Source organism: Lissotriton vulgaris, chromosome 1_1 (assembly GCF_964263255.1).
Source record: "Lissotriton vulgaris chromosome 1_1, aLisVul1.2, whole genome shotgun sequence".
Classification (NCBI taxonomy): domain Eukaryota; kingdom Metazoa; phylum Chordata; class Amphibia; order Caudata; family Salamandridae; genus Lissotriton; species Lissotriton vulgaris.
The window spans coordinates 540,550,822-540,574,632 of NC_141685.1; the positions used below are offsets into that span (position 1 = coordinate 540,550,822).

At 47.3% G+C, this 23,811-nt stretch overlaps 1 protein-coding gene across 1 annotated transcript in view; it reads left to right on the forward strand.

Moving 5' to 3' along the window:
• TMED5 (transmembrane p24 trafficking protein 5) overlaps positions 1-23,811 on the forward strand; it is a 52,216-nt gene that overhangs the window by 22,930 nt on the left and 5,475 nt on the right. The window contains exon 3 of the mRNA XM_086953921.1: positions 2,727-2,910. Within this exon, the coding sequence (XP_086810047.1) occupies positions 2,727-2,910 (184 nt within the window). The remainder of the gene's footprint in view (positions 1-2,726; positions 2,911-23,811) is intronic.

The following is a 23,811-nucleotide window of genomic DNA, read 5'->3' on the forward strand; positions in this document are numbered from 1 at the left end:
CTTGCATTAGTAAAGTTAGAGGTATTAGTATTGTAAATGACACATTTTTTATTTGTTTTTGTTTTGAAAATAGCGAAATTAACCCTTTCCGTGCTGCGAACGTCCAACGGTCGTCGCGTGCACTACCTCGCTGGTGCTGCGCACGACCGTTGGACGTCCGAATCCCGTTAGCGCGATCGAACGTCCGCACTGCGGCGGAATGTTCGACGCGCTAAACGGGTTAATAACTTTGTCATTTACAATGCCAATAGTGTTAACTTTTGCAAACGTGACACCTATAGCATTTGTAATGCAATAAGTGTTATATTTACATGACTTAGATGTACTAATATTAAAAATAACAATGGGTTGTATTTTTTTCAATATTTAATACTTAAATAAAAGTTATTGTAATTTATAATGGCAATAGCCTAAACTTTTGCAAATAACTTTTTGGAAGATTATGTTTAGTGTATTTTATTGTGATGAAAATACAAGAACAGAAGTGAAATATTAAAAAAATGTTGTGACATTTGTAATAAAGTTTGAAACATTGAGAGAACATATTTGAATTAGTTGAATGATGTTGTGGCGGCGACGAGTAATGCTGTGGCATTCAGTGATGCTCTGGTAGTGCATATCGATGTTGTGGTGCCCCTGAGTGATGCTGTGGTGATGCGATGGATAGTGAGGGCGATAGATAGAGGGAGGGCGAAAGATAGATAGAGGGAGGGCGAGAGATAGAGGCAGGGTGAGAGATAGGGGCAGGGCAAGAGGGCGAGGGATGGAGTGTGGGCGAGGGATGGAGTGTGGGCGAGGGATGGAGTGTGGGCGAGGGATGGAGTGTGGGCGAGGGATGGAGTGTGGGCGAGGGATGGAGTGTGGGCGAGGGATGGAGTGTGGGCGAGGGATGGAGTGTGGGCGAGGGATGGAGTGTGGGCGAGGGATGGAGTGTGGGCGAGGGATGGAGTGTGGGCGAGGGATGGAGTGTGGGCGAGGGATGGAGTGTGGGGGAGGGATGGAGTGTGGGGGAGGGATGGAGTGTGGGGGAGGGATGGAGTGTGGGGGAGGGATGGAGTGTGGGGGAGGGATGGAGTGTGGGGGAGGGATGGAGTGTGGGGGAGGGATGGAGTGTGGGGGAGGGATGGAGTGTGGGCGAGGGATGCTGTGGTGATGCTAGTGGTGCTGGGTGATGCTGTGGTGGTGCAGAGTGATGTGGTGGTGCTGAGTGATGTGGTGGTGCTCAGTGGTGCTGAGTGATGTGGTGGTGCTGAGTGGTGCTGAGTGATGTGGTGGTGCTGAGTGGTGCTGAGTGATGTGGTGGTGCTGAGTGGTGCTGAGTGATGTGGTGGTGCTGAGTGGTGCTGAGTGATGTGGTGGTGCTGAGTGGTGCTGAGTGATGTGGTGCTGTGTTGATGCTGTGGTGGTGCTGAGTGATGTGGTGCTGTGTTGATGCTGTGGTGGTGCTGAGTGGTGCTGTGTTGATGCTGTGGTGGTGCTGAGTGGTGCTGTGTTGATGCTGTGGTGGTGCTGAGTGGTGCTGTGTTGATGCTGTGGTGGTGCTGAGTGATGTGGTGGTGGTGTTGAGTGGTGCTGTGTTGATGCTGTGGTGGTGCTGAGTGATGCTGTGTTGATGCTGTGGTGGTGCTGAGTGATGCTGTGGTGGTGCTGAGTGATGCTGTGGTGGTGCTGTGTTGATGCTGTGGTGGTGCTGAGTGATGCTGTGGTGGTGCTGAGTGATGCTGTGTTGATGCTGTGGTGGTGCTGAGTGATGCTGTGGTGGTGCTGAGTGATGCTGTGGTGGTGCTGAGTGATGCTGTGGTGGTGCTGTGTTGATGCTGTGTTGATGCTGTGGTGGTGCTGAGTGGTGCTGTGGTGGTGCTGAGTGATGCTGTGGTGGTGCTGAGTGGTGCTGTGGTGGTGCTGAGTGGTGCTGTGGTGGGGCTGAGTGGTGCTGTGGTGGTGCTGAGTGGTGCTGTGGTGGTGCTGAGTGGTGCTGTGGTGGTGCTGAGTGATAATGTGGTGGTGCTGAGTGGTGCTTTGGTGTTGCAGAGTGGTGTTGTGGTGGTGCTGAGTGATAATGTGGGCATCCGTTGCATGTTAGTGCTCACCCCTGTTACGACTCTGTCCCTGGTACCATGGTAATTAAACTGGCATATTGTGGGCATCCACTTCTGAAATAACCGTGTCCCTTCCATAATGGTGATAGTTCCAAGCATATTGTTTGCATCCGTCGCAGGATATGGGTAGGCATGTGCATGCACAATTACATTGACCTATATATAGAAGCAATACGTAGCAAAACGTGATTAACTGATGTTTTGGCACCAAACCATTATTAACTAAAGAGAAACACTTGGCATTTTAGGTCAAAAGTTGTGCTTCTGTTTGGATAATTCATTTTAATTTTCCAAAACATAGGCCTCAAAGTTGCTGCAATCATTGATTTAACAAAAGAAAGAGTCTAGTATCTATGAAGCAAATGTGAAGTTGAAAAAATCATGACAAATATTTGTTGAACCATTCAAATGCTTATTTAAGAGTACAAATGTTGGATCGATAATTGGTTTAAGGATTATGGCTGTGAACACATTTGCGGGAAGACATTCAGCAGTATCGGTGAATGGCCAACAAGGGTCAATCATTTCTAAGATAGCATATCAGATTTGCAGAATTTGACCCGCATCAATGTAAAGAATACGTGAATGGTATGAAAATTGTGTGAACTCATTTCATTTTCCATGTAGGGTAGAGACAGAAGATGGCGATTACATGTTCTGCTTTGATAACACCTTCAGCACAATTTCGGAGAAAGTGATTTTCTTTGAGTTAATCTTGGATAATACTGGTGAAGATGGAAAAGAAGACGAGGACTGGAAAAAGTATATTATGGGCAATGATCCATTAGATATGAAACTGGAAGATATTTTGGTAAGTATCTATCTTCTCCCCATCAGTTGTATTTTGAGAATGCACATATTGTCTCTCTTTCGCATCCAGAAACAGTTTTTCAAATCTGTTCATATGAGATTAGATATGTAGCAGGAAATGTATAAGGCCATATATTTGCCTAAAGTATATCCTTCATGCCTCACCCATCCTCCAGTTAACGACACATGCTCAGGCATGGTTTGTGTAACCCCCTCCCCCCCTTGACTGTCTTGCCTGGGCAAATGCCACAGAGGCTAGGACTGCTTTCACTTACAGAAAACTGCTCATGCATCTCTCCTTTTGATTTTCATTTTTGCAAATGTGGTGAAGGTTTTTTTTTTTTTAAAAAAAAGGTTTTAACACTATTGTCATCTCCTGGGTATCATCAAAGGGTAGAGGTTTACCATGGTCAGGATGACTGACGGATCTAGGCTAGAAAACATCACCAGGTTGTTCCTGGAACCAAAGCTACCATTCATACCCTTCTGTGATATGAGGTTTCCATTCAACCAACAAATCTGTACAATACAGCCAACTCAGAATCTTTATTACACAGTTCTAGACACTTGTTTTGGTGTGTCCTTTTTTCTCTTAGAGAAGGGCAAACACTCAAGGACACTCTTTACTTTGTGCCATCTCAGAAATAATTACTGTGGCGTACTGTTATCCGGCACAAAGTGAAAAATGTCAATGCCATTCTCTTGGGAGCAAAAGGAGGATTCTTGGAAAAAGGGTGACATATATGTCTTAATCTTCTCATTACCTATATTGGACAGCCCTAGATTTTCGCCATCGAACTGCGCTGCTTCCCTGAGTTCCATGCTTAATTCTTCTCTGGACTGGAGGGTGTTTGAAGCGATCTTTGAATTTTCTAAGATATTTCTTAAGGATTAGCCCAAACTTTCCTAGGAGAGCTTCTTAATGTGTGACTTGACTGCAGCTCCAGGCTCTGCGACTAGACTATCTGCTGTTTCGTATACAGGTTACCTCATAACAACAACTACCCTCAACGTTCCTGTTCAATTGGATTCATGCTTGAGCCTGTAACCAGCTGCCTATATTACTCCCAAAGGGAAAAGTGACAATCCCCTTACTAAGGTGGGGTACAGGATTATGTGAGTCTGAAGCATTACTCTGTTGACTTTTGATGCTGTTTTTAGTGTTATGTGTTGTTATCCCCGAGATTTTTTTCTACATCTGAGCCATTTATTACTCTTGCAATACCAACTTAAATGTTTTTTTTCTTTTTATACCAACTATTGTTTTTATTTGCATTTTTTTATATAAACGAACAAAGTGAGCACAAACAAGACATATACCATAGCATTCAGGAATATCACAGTATACATGCATCGAAGAGATGGAAATCTGCAGTGGTTGACTAGAGTCCAGGGCGTCCCTCTCCAGAATCAACGACTTCTTCTGCTTTCGCTGGAGCTCAGCCTGTACACCTACTCCTCCAGCCTTGCCCTGCATCCGCCACAGGGAGTCAGACTGTATTTTCACTAGGAGTCTCTATCCACTTTGTTGTGTGCGAGAGCTTGTGAGCCAGTAGGTACCAGTACATAATATTCCCTCCACCTGCCCCAGATCCTATCAAATCACCTAGGGCAACCTCTAGTAGAATATTACTTTTTTTTTAGCCCCCATGCAGGTGTACATCATAGAAATCCACTGGGTCTTGGTTAGTAGGGTGGGCAACCCCCAAAGCTGAACAATGTCTCTCTTCCTTACAGTCAGTCTCAGTGAACAAAATGCTAACTTTTTCATGGGAGGTTATTATCTCCAGGGACACCCCATAGGATAAATTGAGGGTTGTGCAATATTTCATCATCGAATATGACACTAAACTTCGGCAAAATCATAGCTCGGTATCTCTGAGTGGTAGAACAACCCTATGGCATCTTGGCATCTAAGTCCGCTAAATGTGGGGATATTCCCAATTGTATGGAGCCTAGCCCTTTTCAAGTAGACCCTGTGCAATGCCTTAAGTTGGATCAAACGGAAAAGCGCCCTAATGGCTATCTCATGGGGAATGCATCCTCTAACGCGCTTCATTCCATTCCCAGTGCTATCCTAAATTTCCAAGATTGTCAGGTATTATTTGTAATGGCTTTATAGAGTGAGGATACTGCTCTTTTTCCCATTGAACCTCCCAACAGGTGTCTCTCTAAGGGACCTTATTGAGGCTGGTCCTCCCAATCAACCTCTTTAGCGTGGAGGGCATATCTGAGCTGGGTGTATTTATATAAAAGACTGTCAGAGAATACATATTCTTCTAGTATATTTTCAAATTATCGGATAGCTCTGACTTCTATAACACCTTTTATCCTAAAGATCCCAATCAAGGCCCTCTTAGCAAAACCCTGTAGCTTGGGCACCTCTTTCAATACAGACCCTAACCATAGCAGAGTTTCTATTGTGACCCTGTTCATCCATCCCAGGTGGGACCTTGCCCTGTCCCACGCAAAGAGGGCTGCCCAGGCAGGTGCGGGTAGGGTTGCTGTACCTTTCCAGTCATAAAAATGGTGCTTCAAGATACGCTCCACCATGGCGCATCTGTCCAGTCGGACTGCTGGGTCATCGATCGCGCAGTGCGTAAATCCAATCTTTTATGGTCAGAAGCTGGGAAGCCCAGTATTATGCCCATAGATATGCGAGGGCTGTCCCCGATTGTAAACCGATCAGTAGAGGGTTGCACCCCTCCATCAAGTCTGGTGAAGAAGGATTCCAGGTTTGGAAAGGGCTTATTTTGCATGGAATATACGAGTTTCGGTAGAGGGATCATTTTGAAAATCGACAATATCACTCTGCATGTCCAGCAGCAGTTGTTCTAGGTTTTCCTTCTGGAATTGCTCTGAATTTGTGGTGACAAAAATACCTAGGTTTTTGAAGCCGTCCACTTCCACCCTAATAGGGCCTGGATAAAGTATCCTGGGTCCCAGTCCATAACACGCTTGAGTACCCTGCAAGCATACCAACGTATCCAGATTTAGTCTGTAACCGGAGTAGTCTCCAAAGACTCCGAACATCACTAGGAGTGGACTCCTAGTGTGTGGACTTCTGCGTTTTCATATATAAAGGAGGACGTCCTCAGCATATAAGGAGATCATTTCTCTTTACCAGCCCACCAGGGCACTGGCACCATTAGATTCCATCTTGATCTAATCCAACTGGCCAGAGGCTGAATGCACAAGGCGAAGATCAGGGGGCATCCCTGCCTGGTCCGTCATTCCAATAGGAATATCTCAGACATTACCCCGTTCACTCAGATCATGACTGTGGGCTCTGCTTACAGCAGAGCCACCCAGCTGCAGAAGAAAGTTCCGCATCCAAAGCTTCCCATGACCAGAAAGAGGCAGAACTAGAGGATTGAATTGTTGTTGCAACATTCCAAGGCGATCTTCCTTGGAGTGTTCAACAGGGTGAGGTTACAGGGGGGGAAGGGGAAAGTACCAAGTGAGAGAAACTGAATAAAATAGATAGGCTAGATACAACATGAATCAAATAATTTTCAGCATCCGTGGACACCATGGCCACATGGGCCCAGACGTCCTGCACTGCATTGAGCCAGCAGTGTAAGCGCCTGAGGTTTTGTCGGGTAGATCTGTGGGACATAAACTCACTCTGGTCGTGATGAATGAGCAATGTTCTCTCTTTATTGAGCCTACGAGTCATTATGGTAGCCAATAATTTTATCTCAACATTTAGAAGATGTATTGAGCGATAGAACCCACACGCCGTTCTCGTGTCGATTGCCACTCCAACAATCTTGGCCGTAAGAGTCCCTTTATTTTTCGAGGTTGCCTCGAGGGCTTTAACAAATTACTCTGAATGAACGTGTATAGCCGCCTCCAGCGACCTAAGGGTGGGTTTGGATGGGTCATTCTCTGTGTGCATCTCTTTGGCTGGCGGGGCCTTGTCAGTATTTGGTTTCACCATGCTTGCGGACGGTCTCCCTCTGGCACCTGCTGCTGCGTTTGTACTTAGTGCCTGCCTGCCCCTCTTTTTGCTTCTGTGTTCGCTGTTCCCCCTTGTACCCCCTTCTCTCTGTCCCTTGTCCTCTGCCTGCTGTGACCCCAGCTGCCGTCGATTTCTCTGCCGCTGCCTGCCCTGCGGCCCCGCCACCTGCTATCCCATTCGCCACCCCGCTCCGGCCTCCCAGCTGCTCCTCCCTCCCACATCCCTCATATGGAGGCCGCGAAGCGGCCGCGCCGCTGGCGGGCCAATGGGAAAGCCCGTCTGTGCCTGGACCGCGCCCAGCGCCAGAACACCTGGACCCCGCGAATGCCACAATACCAGAGTCCGTTACGACGCCAGCACCCTATACGCGCTCAACGCCGGCCGAAACCACACCTGCTTCCAGGCTGCTCCGAAACGGACCCACAGACCCTTCTCCTGCTGCACCTGCAGCTTCACCTGCGACAGAACCACCAAACCTCCAAGAACTGGACCCAACCACCTCCGCTGCATACTCCTCAACACCCACTCTGCACGCAAACATGCCGTCGAGCTCTGGGATCTGCTCGACACCTCCACCCTAGACGTGGCCTTCCTGACCGAGACCTGGAGGAACGACTCCTCGGCGCCCGACATCGCCATAGCCATCCTGGACGGCTACAAGATCAGCTGCAGGGATCACCCCAACGGAATCGGAGGAGGAATAGCCATTGTCCATCCTCAAGATCGCCACCCACGCAGACAACACCCTCAACACCGCCGAACACCTGCACTTCCGGATCCACACCGACCCCAACACCACCCTCAGAGGAACACTCATCTAAAGACTCCCCCAAACCCCCCCCCGACCCCGGGCTCAATTCAGAGACTTCATCCCCGACCTCGCCAACACCCACGCACTCGCCTCCACGGACTACATCCTCCTCGGGGACCTGAATTTCCACCTTGACAACAACAACGATGCCAACGCCGCCACCCTGATCGACAATCTCGCCAACCTCTGCCAACTCGTCACCACACCCACTCAAGCCGCTGGCCACACACTGGACCCCATCTTCTCCACGGGCACCCACGTCACCTTCGACCACACCACCGAACTCCACTGGACCGACCATCACTGCATCCATTTCACCTGAAACAAACCAACCACACACCACCGCACCCAACAGCTGCCTCACCGTTGCTGGAGCAAAGTCACAGAAGACCAGCTTATCACCACCCTCGCCCAGAACCCACCCACCGACCCCACCAATCCCGACGCCGCAGCCCGCAACCTCAGACAGTGGATCGACGACTGCGCCAACACCCTTGCCCACTCAAGAAACCCTCCAACAACCACGCCAGCAAGAGAGCCACCTGATTCACCGACAAGCTTCAGACCTCCAAAAGCGCCTGCCGGAAACTGGAGAAGATATGGCTCCACAAACTCAATCCGGACAACCACGCAGCCCACAAGGGCGCCACTCAAAGACATCACCACCTCATCAGATTAGCCAAGAGATCCTCCTTCAAAGACCGCCTGGATAACAACGCACAAAACAACAAAGAGCTCTTCAGCATCGTAAAGGAACACTCCAACCCCAGCGCCAACGCCAACGACATACCACCCTCACAAGAACTGTGCAACTCACTAGCCATCTTCTTCCACCGCATGATCGCTGACATCCATGACCGCTTCAACACCATGACTGCCCGACTACGCCAGACCCCCCCCCCCCCCCCCCTGTGAACACCACCAGCAGTAACCGCCTGACCTCCTGGTCCAACATCAACGACGACGAGACATGCAAGGTCATGAACTCCATCCACTCAGGATCTCCGTCAGACCCGTGCCCACACCACGTATTCAACAAAGCAGACGCTGCCATCGCACCCCAACTACGGAAGGTCATCAACTTCTCCCTTGAAACAGCGACATTCCCGGAAAGCTGGAAACACGCCGAAATCAACGCCCTCCTCAAGAAGCCCAAGGCGGACCCCAAGGACCTCAAGAACTTCCGGCCCATCTCCCTGCTCCCGTTCCCGGCGAAGGTCATCGAGAAAATAGTCAACATGCAACTGGCCCGCCACCTGGAAGACAACAACATCCTGGACCTGATCCTAGTCCGGGTTCAGATGAAACCACAGCACCGTAACGGCCCTCATCGCTGCCACAGACTACATCAGGCGCCAACTAGACAACGGCGAAACATCAGCCCTCATCCTCCTGGACCTGTCAGCCCCCTTCGACACGTTTTGCCATCGCAATCTAAAGACACGCCTCCTAGAAGCTGGAATCCAAGAGAAGGCCCTTGACTGGACCACGTCCTTCCTCTCCGGCAGAACCCAGAGCATCCGCCTCCCGCCCTTCCAATCCGAGGCCACCGACATCATCTGCGGCGTCCCCTAGGGCTCATCCCTCAGCCCGACGCTGCTTAACGTCTACATGGCCCCCCTCGCACAAGTGGCGCACCAACACGACCTCAACATCATCTCCTACGCCAACGACACCCAGCTCATACTCTCCCTCACCAAGGACCCGCACACCGCCAAAACCAACCTCCACGAGGGAATGAAGGCCGTCGCCGTCTGGATGAAGAACAGCTGGCTGAAGCTGAACTCTGAAAAGACGGATGTACTCATCCTCGGACCTGATGGCCTACCACACTGGGAACAGCACCGACGCCCACCGACCATGCACGCAACCTAGGATTCATCCTAGACTCCTCCATCTCCATGTCTAAACAGGTCAACGCCGTCTCCTCCTGCTACAACACCCTCTGCATGCTCCGCAGGATTTACAAGTGGATCCCGACCGAAACAAGAAGAACTGTGACACAAGCCCTTGTCAGCAGCAGACTGGACTACGGTAACGCACTCTACGCAGGAATCCCAGCCAAACACCTACGACGACTACAACGCATCCAAAACGCCTCCGCCCGAGTGATCGTCAACGTCCCCCCGCCGCAGTCACATCACCCCCCACCTGAGAGACCTACACTGGCTCCCCGTCGACAAGAGGATCACCTTCAAGCTCTTCACCCACGCACACAAGGCACTCCACAACGCTGGACCAGCCTACCTGAACAGCAGACTCCGCTTCTACACCCCCACCCGACAGCTCCGCTCCGCCAGCCTCGCCCTCGTCTCTGTTCCCCGCATCCAACGAACGACCTCCGGAGGCAGATCCTTCTCCTACCTCGCCGCCAAGACCTGGAACGCCCTCCCTACCCACCTACGTCAGACCCAAGACCTACTCTCCTTCAGAAGACTCCTCAAGACCTGGCTCTTCAAGCAGTAGCGGCACCCCCTCCCCTCAGCGCCTTGAGACCCTCACGGGTAAGTAGCGATCTTTACAAGTACTCTGATTGATTGATTGATTGTGTTTGCCTGCATGGTTGCTTACTCCAAAGGCGGGGCCAGCACCAGCACTTTCCCCACCACTACCACTGAGGGCCCATTTGTTTGTCCTTCATTCCCATGGCAGTGTGGTGAGCACGTCCCTAGAAACATTCAGAGGCCCCAGGCGCAGCAGATACTTTAATGTATTTAATTTTTGAATACGGACTCCTCTACATTACCGTTCTGCAGCTGTGAAACAAATGTCATAATCAGCTTTCCCTAGATGCTTTATTGAGTGGGCAATAGGTCAGCAGTCCGGCTACTGCTTTTGCATGTGGGGAACTTCCACAATCTGAGCAACATGAAATCTAGGCCGAAGGCCTCTCTTGCCTCTGGTTTCAAGCATAATGATGAAATGCACCCTGAAAAGTCTACTCACTCTTATCAGTGTTATAACATGCAAATGCATCTTTAGCCTACATAAGGCACACTACATATGCTTGGCTGCAATGCATTTTCTCTACATGAACACACATAGCTCACTATTAGGGTTGGTATTAAAGCAAATGGTCCTTAAACTTACAAAGGAAAACAGATCAGTCGCATCTCTCTTGTATCTCTGCTGGACACCTTCGAAACAAAGCAAAGTTTAAACTGTTGCTTCTGTCTACTTATATAAGTCAGACCTCCTTTACAAGCCTCTTGGTGATGCAGGAAGCCAGGTAATTTTTAGAACTCAAAAGTCTTGAAAATAGTCAAATGATTTTATTTAGCAGACCCAGGAATTGCAAGATAAATCTTTTTATTTGTTTCTATTAGAAAAAAATATTTGCAAATGTAGTCTTGCTGCCCAGGTGTATCCTTCTGCAAGCGACCTCCGCAGATACTTGGTCTGTCTGTTTCATTTGCTTCTAGCAGACAAAGGAACAACCCTTGTCTGCAGAAGTGGGGCGAGGCAGAGAAAGCTTCAATGGTCACATTCTGTGTTCTAAATGCAGCTATACTTTTGAGGACTACAGTGTTGTCTGCACAGGGGTAATGCAGATGAAATAGAATCTGCTTTTCCAGCACAGACGCTCCTCAGTAGCAGGGAAGGTCTATGATCTGTGCACCACATTTTATTGAGCTTTCTGTACACGTTGTCAGTTGTAGTTAACTTTCACCTGGTGAATGAGGTGTATCGTCCCCGCCTCACCCACAGCTGCTTGACGTATCAAAGAGTGCGGATGCTGCAAGTTCAGTTTTCAGATAGTTACAGAGCTCAAGACCAAGTGCTTAACTTCCCTGCCACCCTCCTGGAAATAAGCGGAAGCATTCCCAAAGAGGATACCGTAAGCCCCAGCCACATTTTAGGTAAGTTGTCCCTAGAAATAGCTTGCAAAGACTCCTCTAAGTAATTGGGAACTGCTCAGCCAAAAATCAGCAACTGCAGCAGCACAAACCTTGCTGACAGAATGGTAATTGGTGACGGGCTGGCCATTCTGCCATTTTCCCAGTAGGCTGCAGATGAGTGGTCTGCGTTCACAGCAGAATGGGTTGCTATGACCCAGCAATGCCCATTTTATTTGTGATCTGTGACAGAGGGCCTGATTTAGATCTCAGCAGACGGGTTACTCTGTCACAGCAGTGACCAATATCTCGTCGGCCGAAATATAAAGCCCATTATATCCTATGGAATATATATTTTGGCACACGGGATCCCCATCACCATTGTGATGAGGTAATCGTCCGTTGAGATCTAAATCAGGCCCTCTGTCAGAGACCACAATTAAAATGGGCATAGCTGGGTCATAGCAACCCAGAGTTTTCAACATTTTTGCCAGGGCGAATTTTGGTTTCCAGAACTGCCTGTTGTTAAATAGTTTTAAGGCTCAGATTTATTTTTAATGCAAATCATTTTCCTTGGATCTTCCACTGCTTCAGGTATGCTGAAGAAGACTAATCTTGAAATATAGCTATCATTTTGCCATACATGTATAACCAATGACAAATAGTGCCAAAAATATTTCAATAAAATGTTGGAACTAAGAACAAAAGGTGGACAAATCCATTTCGGTCCAGGGCTGCTTCACAATTTTCCGAGCTGTAAGAGCAATCTTTGTTGTCCAGCCATTCCGGTCTCAGTTGTCTGAGGTGTCTCTGTGGCCATAAGGTAGTGGTCGTCTGGCAAACGAGGGGAGCATACCTTCATGGGTAGGGCGCCTGGGAGGCTACTGGCTGCCATTACACTTCTCTCTTGGCATGCTGACATTTTAGCAACAGATCTTAGAGGGCTGCAGGAGCGAGTGGAGATAAAGTGAATGCTAGCATTTTTTTTTAAAGAGTTATATATTACGCGAACTAGTCCCAAGACATCGGCTATCAAAGCGCTTTACATGAGCACCAGTTTCGTTACAGATGGACTCATTCATTTTTGTTAGGCACAGGTAAATTAAGTGATTTGCCCAGAATCACAGGATGTTGTTGTACAAGGTGCTTTATTAGACCAATTGTATTATGTGTTCTATGATTGATTTCTAAAAGTCAGCACAGTTGTGTTGGGTAGCATACCCAATGCTCTAGTTCTAGCTGAGTTTGTTACAGTACTATATTATGGTTATTCGTTTTTACCTAGATGTGCGTGATAAAAAGGCATGGATTAAAACATACTTTTAATAGACATCTTCTTAGGCCTGGGTGAAATTTAAATGATGCCCACATTTTCCAGATAATATCTACTTTTTGGATTTCAAATAATTGTTTTTGTCTCCCTCAACTTTGAGTCAGGCATATATTTAGTCTGCAATTATATAGCTATACTCTCATTCCAAATAACCGTGACATTTGGGAGACTTGCCTTTGCGTAATTATGTACTCCTAAATTTTTGATATTCACCTCCTACTCGTAAAGTGGTATGTTATTGCAAATGTTTTTTTTCAGAGTCATTATAATAGGAGTGCTATTAGGAAAGGGTGCAGAAATCATGGCCCAAATGTATAATGATTTTGCAGTAATAAGTGCATTACACTATCTTCCAGCTTCTTCTTTGACTATAGACCTGCACACTGGAACTATGGTTTCTAGCTCAGTAGTATCAAAAGTTCCCAAAAATGTGGCGGTTCGTGTTCCTGTGCAGTTGCCAACCCTTTGTAAAGGTTGGCTGGTCATCTTTCAATTGTTTATTGCTATATTTGGTTGTTAATCTGGTACTTATGAGGTGAAATATTTTCCCAGACTGTGTAACCATATTTCAAAATAATGAGCAATACTATTACAAAATGTGCTGTTATGTTGCATAACTTTCCTTTTCTTGCCGCATAATTTAGTCAACCCTCCTGCATAATTTCGGTCTCTCCTGTCACACAATTGCGATTCTCCTATTAACATGACCAGAGAATCTGGATTTCATTAAAGACACGGAGGCTGACATTATGCATTATCCTTTAATAGCAACTCACACAGCCGCACTACATCATAAAGGATAAGTTCTAGAGTTAACAGTGAACAAAGGATGTAACTAGGATATGATCTGCCTCTTTTAAAAGAATCGCAGGAGCAGGAAGGACTTCACAAACGGAGAGAATCAAGAAGAAACATCGAGGAAAGAACTTCAGTATCTCCAAAATCTTAATGGAAAGCTTCTCAATGGAAATCCAGTCAAACAGAATTGCCTGAAAGAAAGAAATGATTAAGAATCAAGAGCCTAGAGAGCTATAAAATCTCATAACAATTAGAAAGGTAACATAGGCATAATAACAGATTAACAACAATTGAAGCAGTCGATAATTTCAAAATCATAAAGACATATCAAAGTTGTAAAAGGGAGGAGGGAGGGATAATGTCAGCCTCCGTGTCTTTAATGAAATCCAGATTCTCTGGTCATGTTAATAGGAGAATCGCAATTTTCTTACAAGACCGGAGGCTACATTATGCATGTTCGTAGCCCCGAAGGACAACATCAGACATATGCTCGATAGGCTTGCAGTAATGACGAGCAAAGGTGTTAGCATTTGACCAGTCAGCAGCTTTCAGGATATCATCCAACTTACCACCTGACCAGAAGGATTTACTGGCCATAGCTCCTCTGATAGAGTGTGCTTGAAATTTAGAGAGGTCGATACCAGCAAGACTCATGGTAGACTTAACCCATCTAGCTATAGAAGTGGAAGAAACAGGTTTAAAAGGTTTCACAAAAGAAACTAAAAGTTGATTTGCATCGTTAGGGCGTAGGAGAGACATCCTAGAGTCATACTCTTTCATACAAGCAACAACACAAAGTTTAGGGAAAGTGTCAAAACGAGGATAAAAGATAAAATCTGACATGGTTTTCGTCCTTTTAAGTAATTCAAACTTGACACCAAATATATCATAACATCTATTAGAAATGTCTAAGCTTTTGATGTCAGAGACTCTTCTACAGGAAACTAGGCACAAGAGAGTGGCGAGTTTGAAGGAGAGAAATTTTCTATTAAGGGAAGAGTTATTTGGCCAAGAACAAAAAAGGTCTAAAATACACTTGACATCCCAAAGGGTCTGATACTTAGGTTTAGGAGGTCTCCTCAATCTTATACCCTTGAGGACTCTACAAATAATAGGATTTTTACCTACCGATTTACCGTTGATGGGGGAATGGCCCGCGGAGATTGCGGATCTAAAACAATTAATAGAACGATAAGAAAGGCCTCTGTCAAATTGTTCGACCAGAAAATTCACGATATTGACGATAGGAGTCTCCACGGGATCGAGACTCCTTTCCAGGCACCAATGAAACTATTTCTTCCAAATGTTGTTATACCTAAGGTGTGTTCCTGGTGCCCAAGATTCTCCGAGAAGAGAGAGAGCTGTCGACGAAAGTCCAGACAATTCGTTAGATTGCCTGACACTTTCCAAGCAAGAAGGTTCAAATTCCCCTCGAGAATAAGACGATGATCTTCCCCGTCTGCGTTTGAGACCAGGCCTGGAGAGGCTGGGATCAGAAAGGGAATGTCGCATGCTAGTTCCAGGGCTGTCGGGAACCAAGCTTGGGACGGCCAAAAGGGAGTAACTAGGATCAGAAGGCATTGTTCTAATCTGACTTTCTGGAGGACCCTCTGAATCATGGCGAAAGGGGGAAAGGCATAACCCAGGAAGTGAGACCATGGTTGGAGAAAGGCGTTCACAGCAAGGGCGCCCGGGTCCGGCATCCAACTGAAATAGTTGGGAAGCTGGAAGGTAAGCCTGCTGGCAAATAAGTCCACGTCTATTGGACCCCAAAAGTGGAAAAGGGAATTGAAGACGTTCACATCGAGTTTCCAGTCTGAGAAGTCAAGAAGGAATCTTGAATTCCAGTCTGCAGAAATGTTTGACTTCCCTGGAAGATATTCCGCCCTGAGGGAAATTTTGTGTTCCAGACAGAACATCCAAAGTTTCCTGGCAAGATTGGAGAGATCTGCAGATTTCGTTCCTCCAAGACGATTGATATAGGCAACAGCAGAAATGTTGTCCATTTTCAGAACAACAGACCTCCCTTGGATGGAGTGTTTGAAGCTCATAAGAGCATATAAACCAGCTGTCAATTCCAGAAAGTTTATGTGTTGAGAACATTCCGTCAGGGTCCAAACCCCACCGGTGTTCTGGTCTTCCAAACGTGCACCCCAGCCATGAAGACTGGCGTCTGATTCTAGGACAAAATCTGGGGAAGAACCAAAGATAGCTTTGCCATTACAGGCGTCTAAGTTTTCCAGCCACAAAAAGAGCTCTGCTCTGGCATCTGGGTCCAGAGAAACAAGATCCCCATAGACCTGAATTGAGCGCTTTTCTCTTTATTCTCTGAAGCGCGCGGTAATTCAGAGGACCAGGGAAAATGGCCTGGATGGAACAAGAAAGAAGCCCGAGAAGTCTGGCCAGTTCGCGGAGTGTCAAAGACTCTTGTTTCAAGACAGACCTGATCTCCTTCCGGATCTTGGCAATCTTCTTGGTAGGAAGAAGGAGAAGACATTTCAGTGTCCAGAGTGAAGCCAAGGAAATCTATGGTCTTGCAGGGAGAGAGAATGGATTTCTCTTTGTTGATGATGAATCCTAGACTCTCTATTAAGTTCATTGAAGTATTTTGATCTCTTAGGAGGTCTGAATGGGATTGGGACATGATAAGAATATCGTCCAGGTAGATGATGAGACGGATACCCCTTTCTCTTAGAATTGTAACAATACACTTCATGATCTTGGTAAAACACCAAGGGGCAGAAGGGAAGAGCTTGGAATTGGTAAAGACGTTCTTTCCAAGCGAATTGAAGGAAAGCTTGATGTTCCTTGTACATAGGGATGGTGAAGTAGGCATCCTTCAGGTCTAACTTGACCATCCAATCTCCTTCGAGAAGGAGATCCCTTAGAAGGTGGATACCCTCCATTTTGAAGTGACGATAAACCAGAAATTTGTTGACTTCTCGAAGTTTTATTACCGGTCTCCACCCTTTGTCCTTTTTCTGAACAAGAAAAAGAGTGCTTATGAATCTTGCTTTGGACCAGGGAACCTCCACTATTGCGCCCTTTTTGAGCATAGAAATAATTTCTTCCTCCACGATCTTTTCCTGATCTTGTGAAAGGACAAAGGGTTGGGGTAAGCGTGATTGGAAGGGGATCTATAAAAAGTCTATCTTGAAGCCCATGCCGGTTTCTAGAACCCATGGATCTTGGGTGATTGAATTCCAAACATGATAAAACTGTTTTAGTCTGCCCCCTACAATGGGAGGGAAAGAAGAAAGAGGAGTAGTACTTACTGGATTTGAGGTGTTGGGAGCACCGCGACCTCTGGAACCACGGTTTCTTGGACCCCTTCCTCTTTGGGGAAAGAAGGGTTGTCTAGGGGGATAGAAGCCTTTTCCAGTTCCCCTGAATGATGAATAGGGTCATTGATTTCCTCGGCCGGAAGAGCGACCCCTTCTGCCGGCCTGACCAAAAAGGTTTGTGTTAAAGACTCGTCTCAGGTTGTTTTGAGCCCTGTCGAGAGCAGTGAAGGTAGATACGTATTTACCAATCTCCTTGATTATATCTTCCCCGAAAAGAAGGCCTTTAGGGTTTTGGGAGGGTTCTTTCTCTGCCATATCCCCTAATTTAGGGTTAATTTTGTTTAGAATGGACCTTCTTCTTTCAATGTTTAAACTGGCATTAGCATTGCCAAGGAGAACAAGGGCTCTTTGGCTCCATCCTCGAACGAGGTCGACGTTCAAGGGGGTAGAGGAGAGATGGGATTGTTCGGCCAAATCTAAAATTCTAACCAGTGGTCCTAAGACATCTAAAAGACGGTCTTGGCAGCCTTTAAGGGCTCTCTCCAGTCCTTTTCTAGGGTCTCGCCCCAATTTAAAGAGGAATTTGATAAGGTCTGGATCTAGGTTTGGTGTTTGACAGACCCTCTCCTCAATGGTAGGTCTGGGGGATTCAGACCTCATTGTATTTCTAGAATTTCTATTCAAAAGGTTTCTCAACCAACGTGTGACAAACTGGGAGACATGTTCCTGTGGGAACCATTTTGAGCTATTAGGGTGAGAGATGTTTAAGGGAGAGAACATTTCTTCTCCAATAGGGTTCAAAATAGTATTTTTAGAGCTTGGTTCGGGATCAGGTTGAGAATTGAAGTCTTGCTGGACTTCGTCCAGGTCAAAGACAAATTCGTCGGAGGGGTCTTTTGAGGAGTTGTCGTCAAAGGAGGAGGAGAAGGAGGAGTCAAAACCAGAGTTCTTTTTTGGATTACCACTATTCCAATGTGTGTCGCGAGGGACACCGTACACATTTGTGCCGCCATGGACACCGGTCAAGGGAGTGTCCCGAGGGACATCAGGTTCAAGTGGGGCGCGGTGGCCCCCCATCCAAGTTGAGGTGCTAGGACCTCCCGTACAATGAGTGCCACTAGGGCCTGTAGTGCTTTCACAATATTTAGTCTTTCTGGGTCTCTTGCCGTGAATAAGGGGGGGGGGTCTTGGGAATCACACGGTCTTTTAGAGAGCATGACTTCTTTGAGAGAGGACATCATACAGGATTTAATCTCCTGTTGGAGGAATTTCTTCAAAGAATTGCCAATAGGTGCAGGTGAGCTTGCCATGGCATCTTCAGAATCCATGTCAGACATGGTGTAGAAAGAAATGAGAGGAAAATAGAATGATATAAATGAAGTAAGTAATAAACTTTTCCCCTCTTAATAAAGAGTCCACCTCTCTTTCTCCTCCTTTTTTTTTTTTTTTTTTTTTTTTTTTTTTTTTTAAACCAGTTCAAAAGCTAAAGATACTTTTTTTTTATGCAGGGTAAGGCGTGGGTTATAGGAAAGTTGTATTAATAGGGTAATTATTAATAAATGCACCCACTAGGAAAGTAATGAAGCTAATCAAAACTCCATTACAAAGTAGTCAATTTTGTAATTATTGCCAAACCACCAGGAATTATTCGCTAATAAACGTCTGAAACGGAAGCTAAGCGTTTTAAAAAATAGTCAGGTATTAGACGCGATAGGCAGGGTGTCTCTGACGGCTGAAGCAGAGCAACTGTCAAAGCATTGAGGACTGCTCGAGCTCAGCCGCCGGAGAGGAGGAAAGACGCTTGGCAAAGGAGGCACGCAACGCGAGCGTTGCCAATGGCCTTTCCTCAGGTGCGAAGTGAAGCGCATTTCAGAGGAAACGCTCTGAAAAAGAAATATGCGTTTACGAGGAAGGCGGCGGATACAGGCGAGGACTGAAGGCGACGCGGGAAACACAAGGAAGGTAAAGGACGACCGAAAATTGGAAGTCCATGGGAGGAGGGTGGGAGTGGGAGTAAGAAACCAGCACTACCACCAGGGAAGAAAGGGGAAGTGTGAAGAAACTTCTAAAGGGGCCGAGTCGATTTTGAAGGGACGTAAGGAGGGCAACATAAACATAGAAATTGACGTTTTATCAAAGTGTTGGCAATAAAAAACCTTATGAAACATAGTTATATGAGAGATAAGCATCATATTGGCAGTAAGACAATTAGAATCATCATATAAATCATCATAAAAGGTGAAATATAATCCAAAACTGTAGACAGTAAGGAGAGAAAGGAAGTAGTGACTTATCTGCTGGCGAGCCGCTTTTAAAAGAGGCAGATCATATCCTAGTTACATCCTTTGTTCACTGTTAACTCTAGAACTTATCCTTTATGATGTAGTGTGGCTGTGTGAGTTGCTATTAAAGGATAATGCATAATGTAGCCTCCGGTCTTGTAATGAAATTCCAGTGGCCCTGACTATGGAGGGTCCCTCGTCTCCTTTATATGGTTACTGTTCTGAAAAAAGTAAAAAAAAAAGGCACCTTGAAAGCCTTGTGTCCAGGTCTTTAAAGTGTACAACTGTTCCAATGGGCTTGATCTCCCTCCCCCTGGGCCTGAACTTGAGTTTAATTCTCCTGTTTGGGGCGATGAGGTTTGAGTCATGTTTACAGGGAGAGGTAGAAAACTGTTTAAATGCCACAAGTGTCTGTGGCTAACCCCATTTGTTCCATCATGCTGTGCCTCATAGGCCCCTCAATACCTTCTGTATTTCTGAGCCTCTGAGCAGTTTTCCCTGCCACTGCTTATGTTCCCTTCCTTAAGAACAAGGTCCATGGCAGCCCAGCTCCAGGGCCTCATCGCTTAGCTTTACAGACACCCACCACAAGTGACACACCTCACCTACACCAGTCAGCCATGGCAACGCCAGATGCTGGGATTGATGATTCCCAATGCGAGGAACAACCACAGATATTACCTGAGCCCTAGAAAGGAAAGTCTCTGAAAAGAGGATTTGCAACGTTGTCCAGAGGTCGAGGATTCACAAGGTGGTCCTGAGGTTAGAGATTCACAAGGTGGTCCTGAGTTCGAAGAGGTTTGGAAATGGCATTGTAAGAGAGGTGAGTGATGACTGATTTCGTAATGGAACATTTTAGGTCCTCTGAATTTATTTTTAAGGGATTACGTAAAAATCTTTGAAAATATTTCTTTGCACTCCTTTACAATATTGTATTACGTTATAAACTAGGATAGACTGAACTAACCTGATCACAGTGGTTTGTAATTCGCAGGGCATGGAAACAGCCTATTCTATACCTTTCAATAGAAGACTCTTAACAGGGATCTAGTAAGTCAGTGATCTATATTTTGGGAAAATCAATAAGATATTAAGTCATTAACGATGAAGTTCTGAATACATGGGAAATATATTTAGTGCTGATATGCCCTCTGGCTTGATACTCCTAGTGTGAAGTTCCTCTCACTTATGATCAGATACCTTGCTTTTGTTAGCATCCTTTCACAGATCTTATTTTTATATTTATAAACTATAATTGCACTTGCAAACACTAAAGTACCAACAAGAATTAAACAACATGGCCTTAAAATGCATCATTTAGATTCACATATTGATTATATTTTCCTATATACATAAAAACAATACAAATATGTCAGCTACTACAGAGTGCGCCCATGATGCTATAGCAGCTTCCATAACTGAAAACAATAAATTATGTCAGCCTAGATAGTTGGAAGAGTTGATGACAACTTTTCTGTGCATGTCCAAGAACTTCACACTTTCTAACGAAAGATAAAAGACTCTTAAAAAGAAGTATATGGTAAACATAGAAGAGTCATAGGGGCGTGGCTTGGACGCCGATCGGGATGGCGGCGTGAGCTCGCAGATCCGCGCCTGGTCCCGCTATTTCTCCTGAAAACTACACCATTAGCGCTCCCTGAAAGGCGGTTTCTCCGTGGGAAGTATTGAGGGAACATCGGAGAGCAGCTGGGGGCTTCCAGGAGACCAAACAAAGAGCTGAGACCCGGTTCCCGAGGCCGGAGGTGCCGTGCCGAGAGTGAAGAAAATGGCGGTGTAGGGGAACGACGGAGTCTGCCCGCGGAGCGAGGCGGATCGGAACTGAAACAAATTGCAAGCATCTGCCAACGGGGCACGAGGAGCTAGGGCCCACTTAAACAGGCCTGCGGAGAGGACCTGGTGGTGCGGGGGCCCACGTCGGCTTGGTGTACGGCGGGCACTGCATCCGCTTCTCCACCCTCCCCCCAATCTCTGCCATGGCGATCGTCTAAGGGGCGGCCCCGGCTACGGGTGGCTATCGGCACCGTCGTGGGAGCTTACGGCTGAGCAGCCCAGACAAGACATTTGGACGAGGCACGAAAACAGTGGGCGAGGCTCCCGGGACGGAGGGTACGAGGCCTGATGGAGTACCTGAGGCGACCGTATGACGACGCACGAGGCAGCTAAGATGGCGGCTGCTGGCGGGGCTTCCACAATGGAACAAGGTCGGAATGATCCGACTGCACTGGCCCGAGATGGCGGGGCTCAGGCTCCACCGAAGGTGATGGAGCAAGAACAGAGGCTGAACCAGCGACTGGACAACATCTTGGATGCAATAACAGCGACTAAGGAGGCTTTGCATCAGGACATTGCACAGGTCGCCACGGGGCTGGGTCTCTTGAGGGCGGACCATGCTAAGCTCTCGGACAGAGTAAAAGAACATGAACAATTACTTCAAGAGCTGAAGCCGGCGGTAGTGACCGCGGAACACAAGCTGACTGATATCCTCAGCCGCCTGAACACACTGGAGAGACGAGCAGAGGATGCCGAAAGTCGTAATCGGAGGAGCAACGTGAGGGTAGTAGGCCTTCCGGAGAAAATTGAAGGGGATGATGCGGTGACCTATATGGAGAACTGGTTCAAAACGGTAGTGGCACCGGAGGGCCTCTCTCCTTTTTTTCTCCCTGGAACGGGCACACAGGGTACCAGCTCGCCCACCTATGCAAGGCCGGCCACCCAGGCCGATGGTGGTGAAACTCCTGCACTATAAGGATCGGGGCCTGTTGATACAGAGGGCGCGCTCAGTGGGCCCCTTTCAGGTGGATAATAGTTACTGTCTTCCCGGATTACACACAGGAGGTCCAAAAGAACAGAGCGTCCTTCCTGAATGTGAAAAATAGCTGAGGGAGGAAGGCATTCAATACTCCTTGCTTTTCCCGGCCAAATTACGAGTGATCCTGGATGGGAACACCCCATTTTTTCAGACCCCGGATGAAGCATTGTCGTGGCTTGAGTTGTATCGAGCCGGAACGGACCGCAACGCCAAAAATCAACGGGAGAGACATAAACCGCTCCAGATCCGAAAATCGCAACGTATCCGTACACGCAACAAACTCAAGAGAGCGGTGCGGGATGGTCAGATGGCCGCGGACAAGAAAGGGGCGCTAGCTGCGACAGCAAATATCACGAGGTCGCAACAAGAGAAGGCAGTAATTGAATCGGACTCTGGTGAGGAGGAAGGCAAATCTGGAGAAGAAATGTCGGAGGCTGAGAGCTCGAAGGGTCCAGCGGTCACCCCACAAACATCAGATGGACTCTTTAATGAGTGACTATTGAAAGGGCTGAACAATTCCGTTGCTTCTACTGGGGCAGGCTCTCCTAGTGGTTGACGGGCTGGCAGGTATGGTGCTGTAAGTGCAGTGTGGGACTGAGGGCGCGGGACGGGAGCTCTGCCTGCCCTGGGTTGGCGCTAACTCACCCCCTTGCGGCCCTTAAGGCCTACTGTGGTGGGGACCACAGATTAGTCTAATGTGTGCTGTGTTACAGGTTTGGAACAGGGCTGAAACTGGGTTATTAGGCCCTGTCCTGGGGAGTGGGGTTTGGGGAGTTTTTTCAACAGTTTTGATGGGGGGAAGCAACTGCAATGATGTGGGCAATGACTGGTTGCCATTGAAATGGCACGGTATTAATTACCATGGGGACGTTACCTAATTTGAAATGCCTAACATGGAATGTCCGGGGTCTTCGAACAATGGTCAGACGCCACAAGGTACATGCTTATCTGGTGAGGCGTGGCGTCCAGATTGCAATGTTACAAGAAACTCATCTAACTAAGCAAGAATGCACTGCACTGCAGAAGAGATGGCGGGGTCAGGTGTTTGGCACCACGTATTCGGCGTTTGCTAGAGGGGTGCTAATATGGATAAGGGGGAGATACCGTTCCAGGTTACGAACCAGCTGGTGGATCCTGAGGGTAGATATGTGGTGGTGGAGGGGAGGCTATATGGCAGGGATGTGGTATTATGCAGTGTGTACACCCCCAATGTCAATTAGGCCCATTTTTTGATGATCTAACGAGTTCACTGGCCTATTTCCTTGCGGGCCCCATCATCCTAGGAGGTGATTTCAATTCAATTACTAATGTAACGCTTGATAGGTCGCACCCGCCGTTGGCCGATTCCCCAGTACGTAGGTTAGCCACACATAGGAAGGACTGGCAAGACAGGTGGGGATTGATAGATGTATGGAGGGAGCAGCATCCTGACAGTAGGGATTATTCCTTTTTTTTCGGCCCTACATGCATTACACGTCAGAATAGACCCGGTCCTGTGTAGTGGCCCCCTGGCTGCCATGGTCACTCACACAGAATACCTGACTAGGACCATCTCAGATCACTATCCCTTGCTGGTATTGGTGCAGTGGCAGCGTGCGAGGACAGCGGTTCCAACATGGCGACTGCGGCCTGACACATTGGAAGATCTGGTGTTTAGTGATACGGTCCAACAGGGCATAGAACGCTACTTTGAGGAGAACGAGGGTTCTGCCACTGCGAGATCGATAGAATGGGATGCGAAGAAAGTGGTGGTAAGAGGCGTAT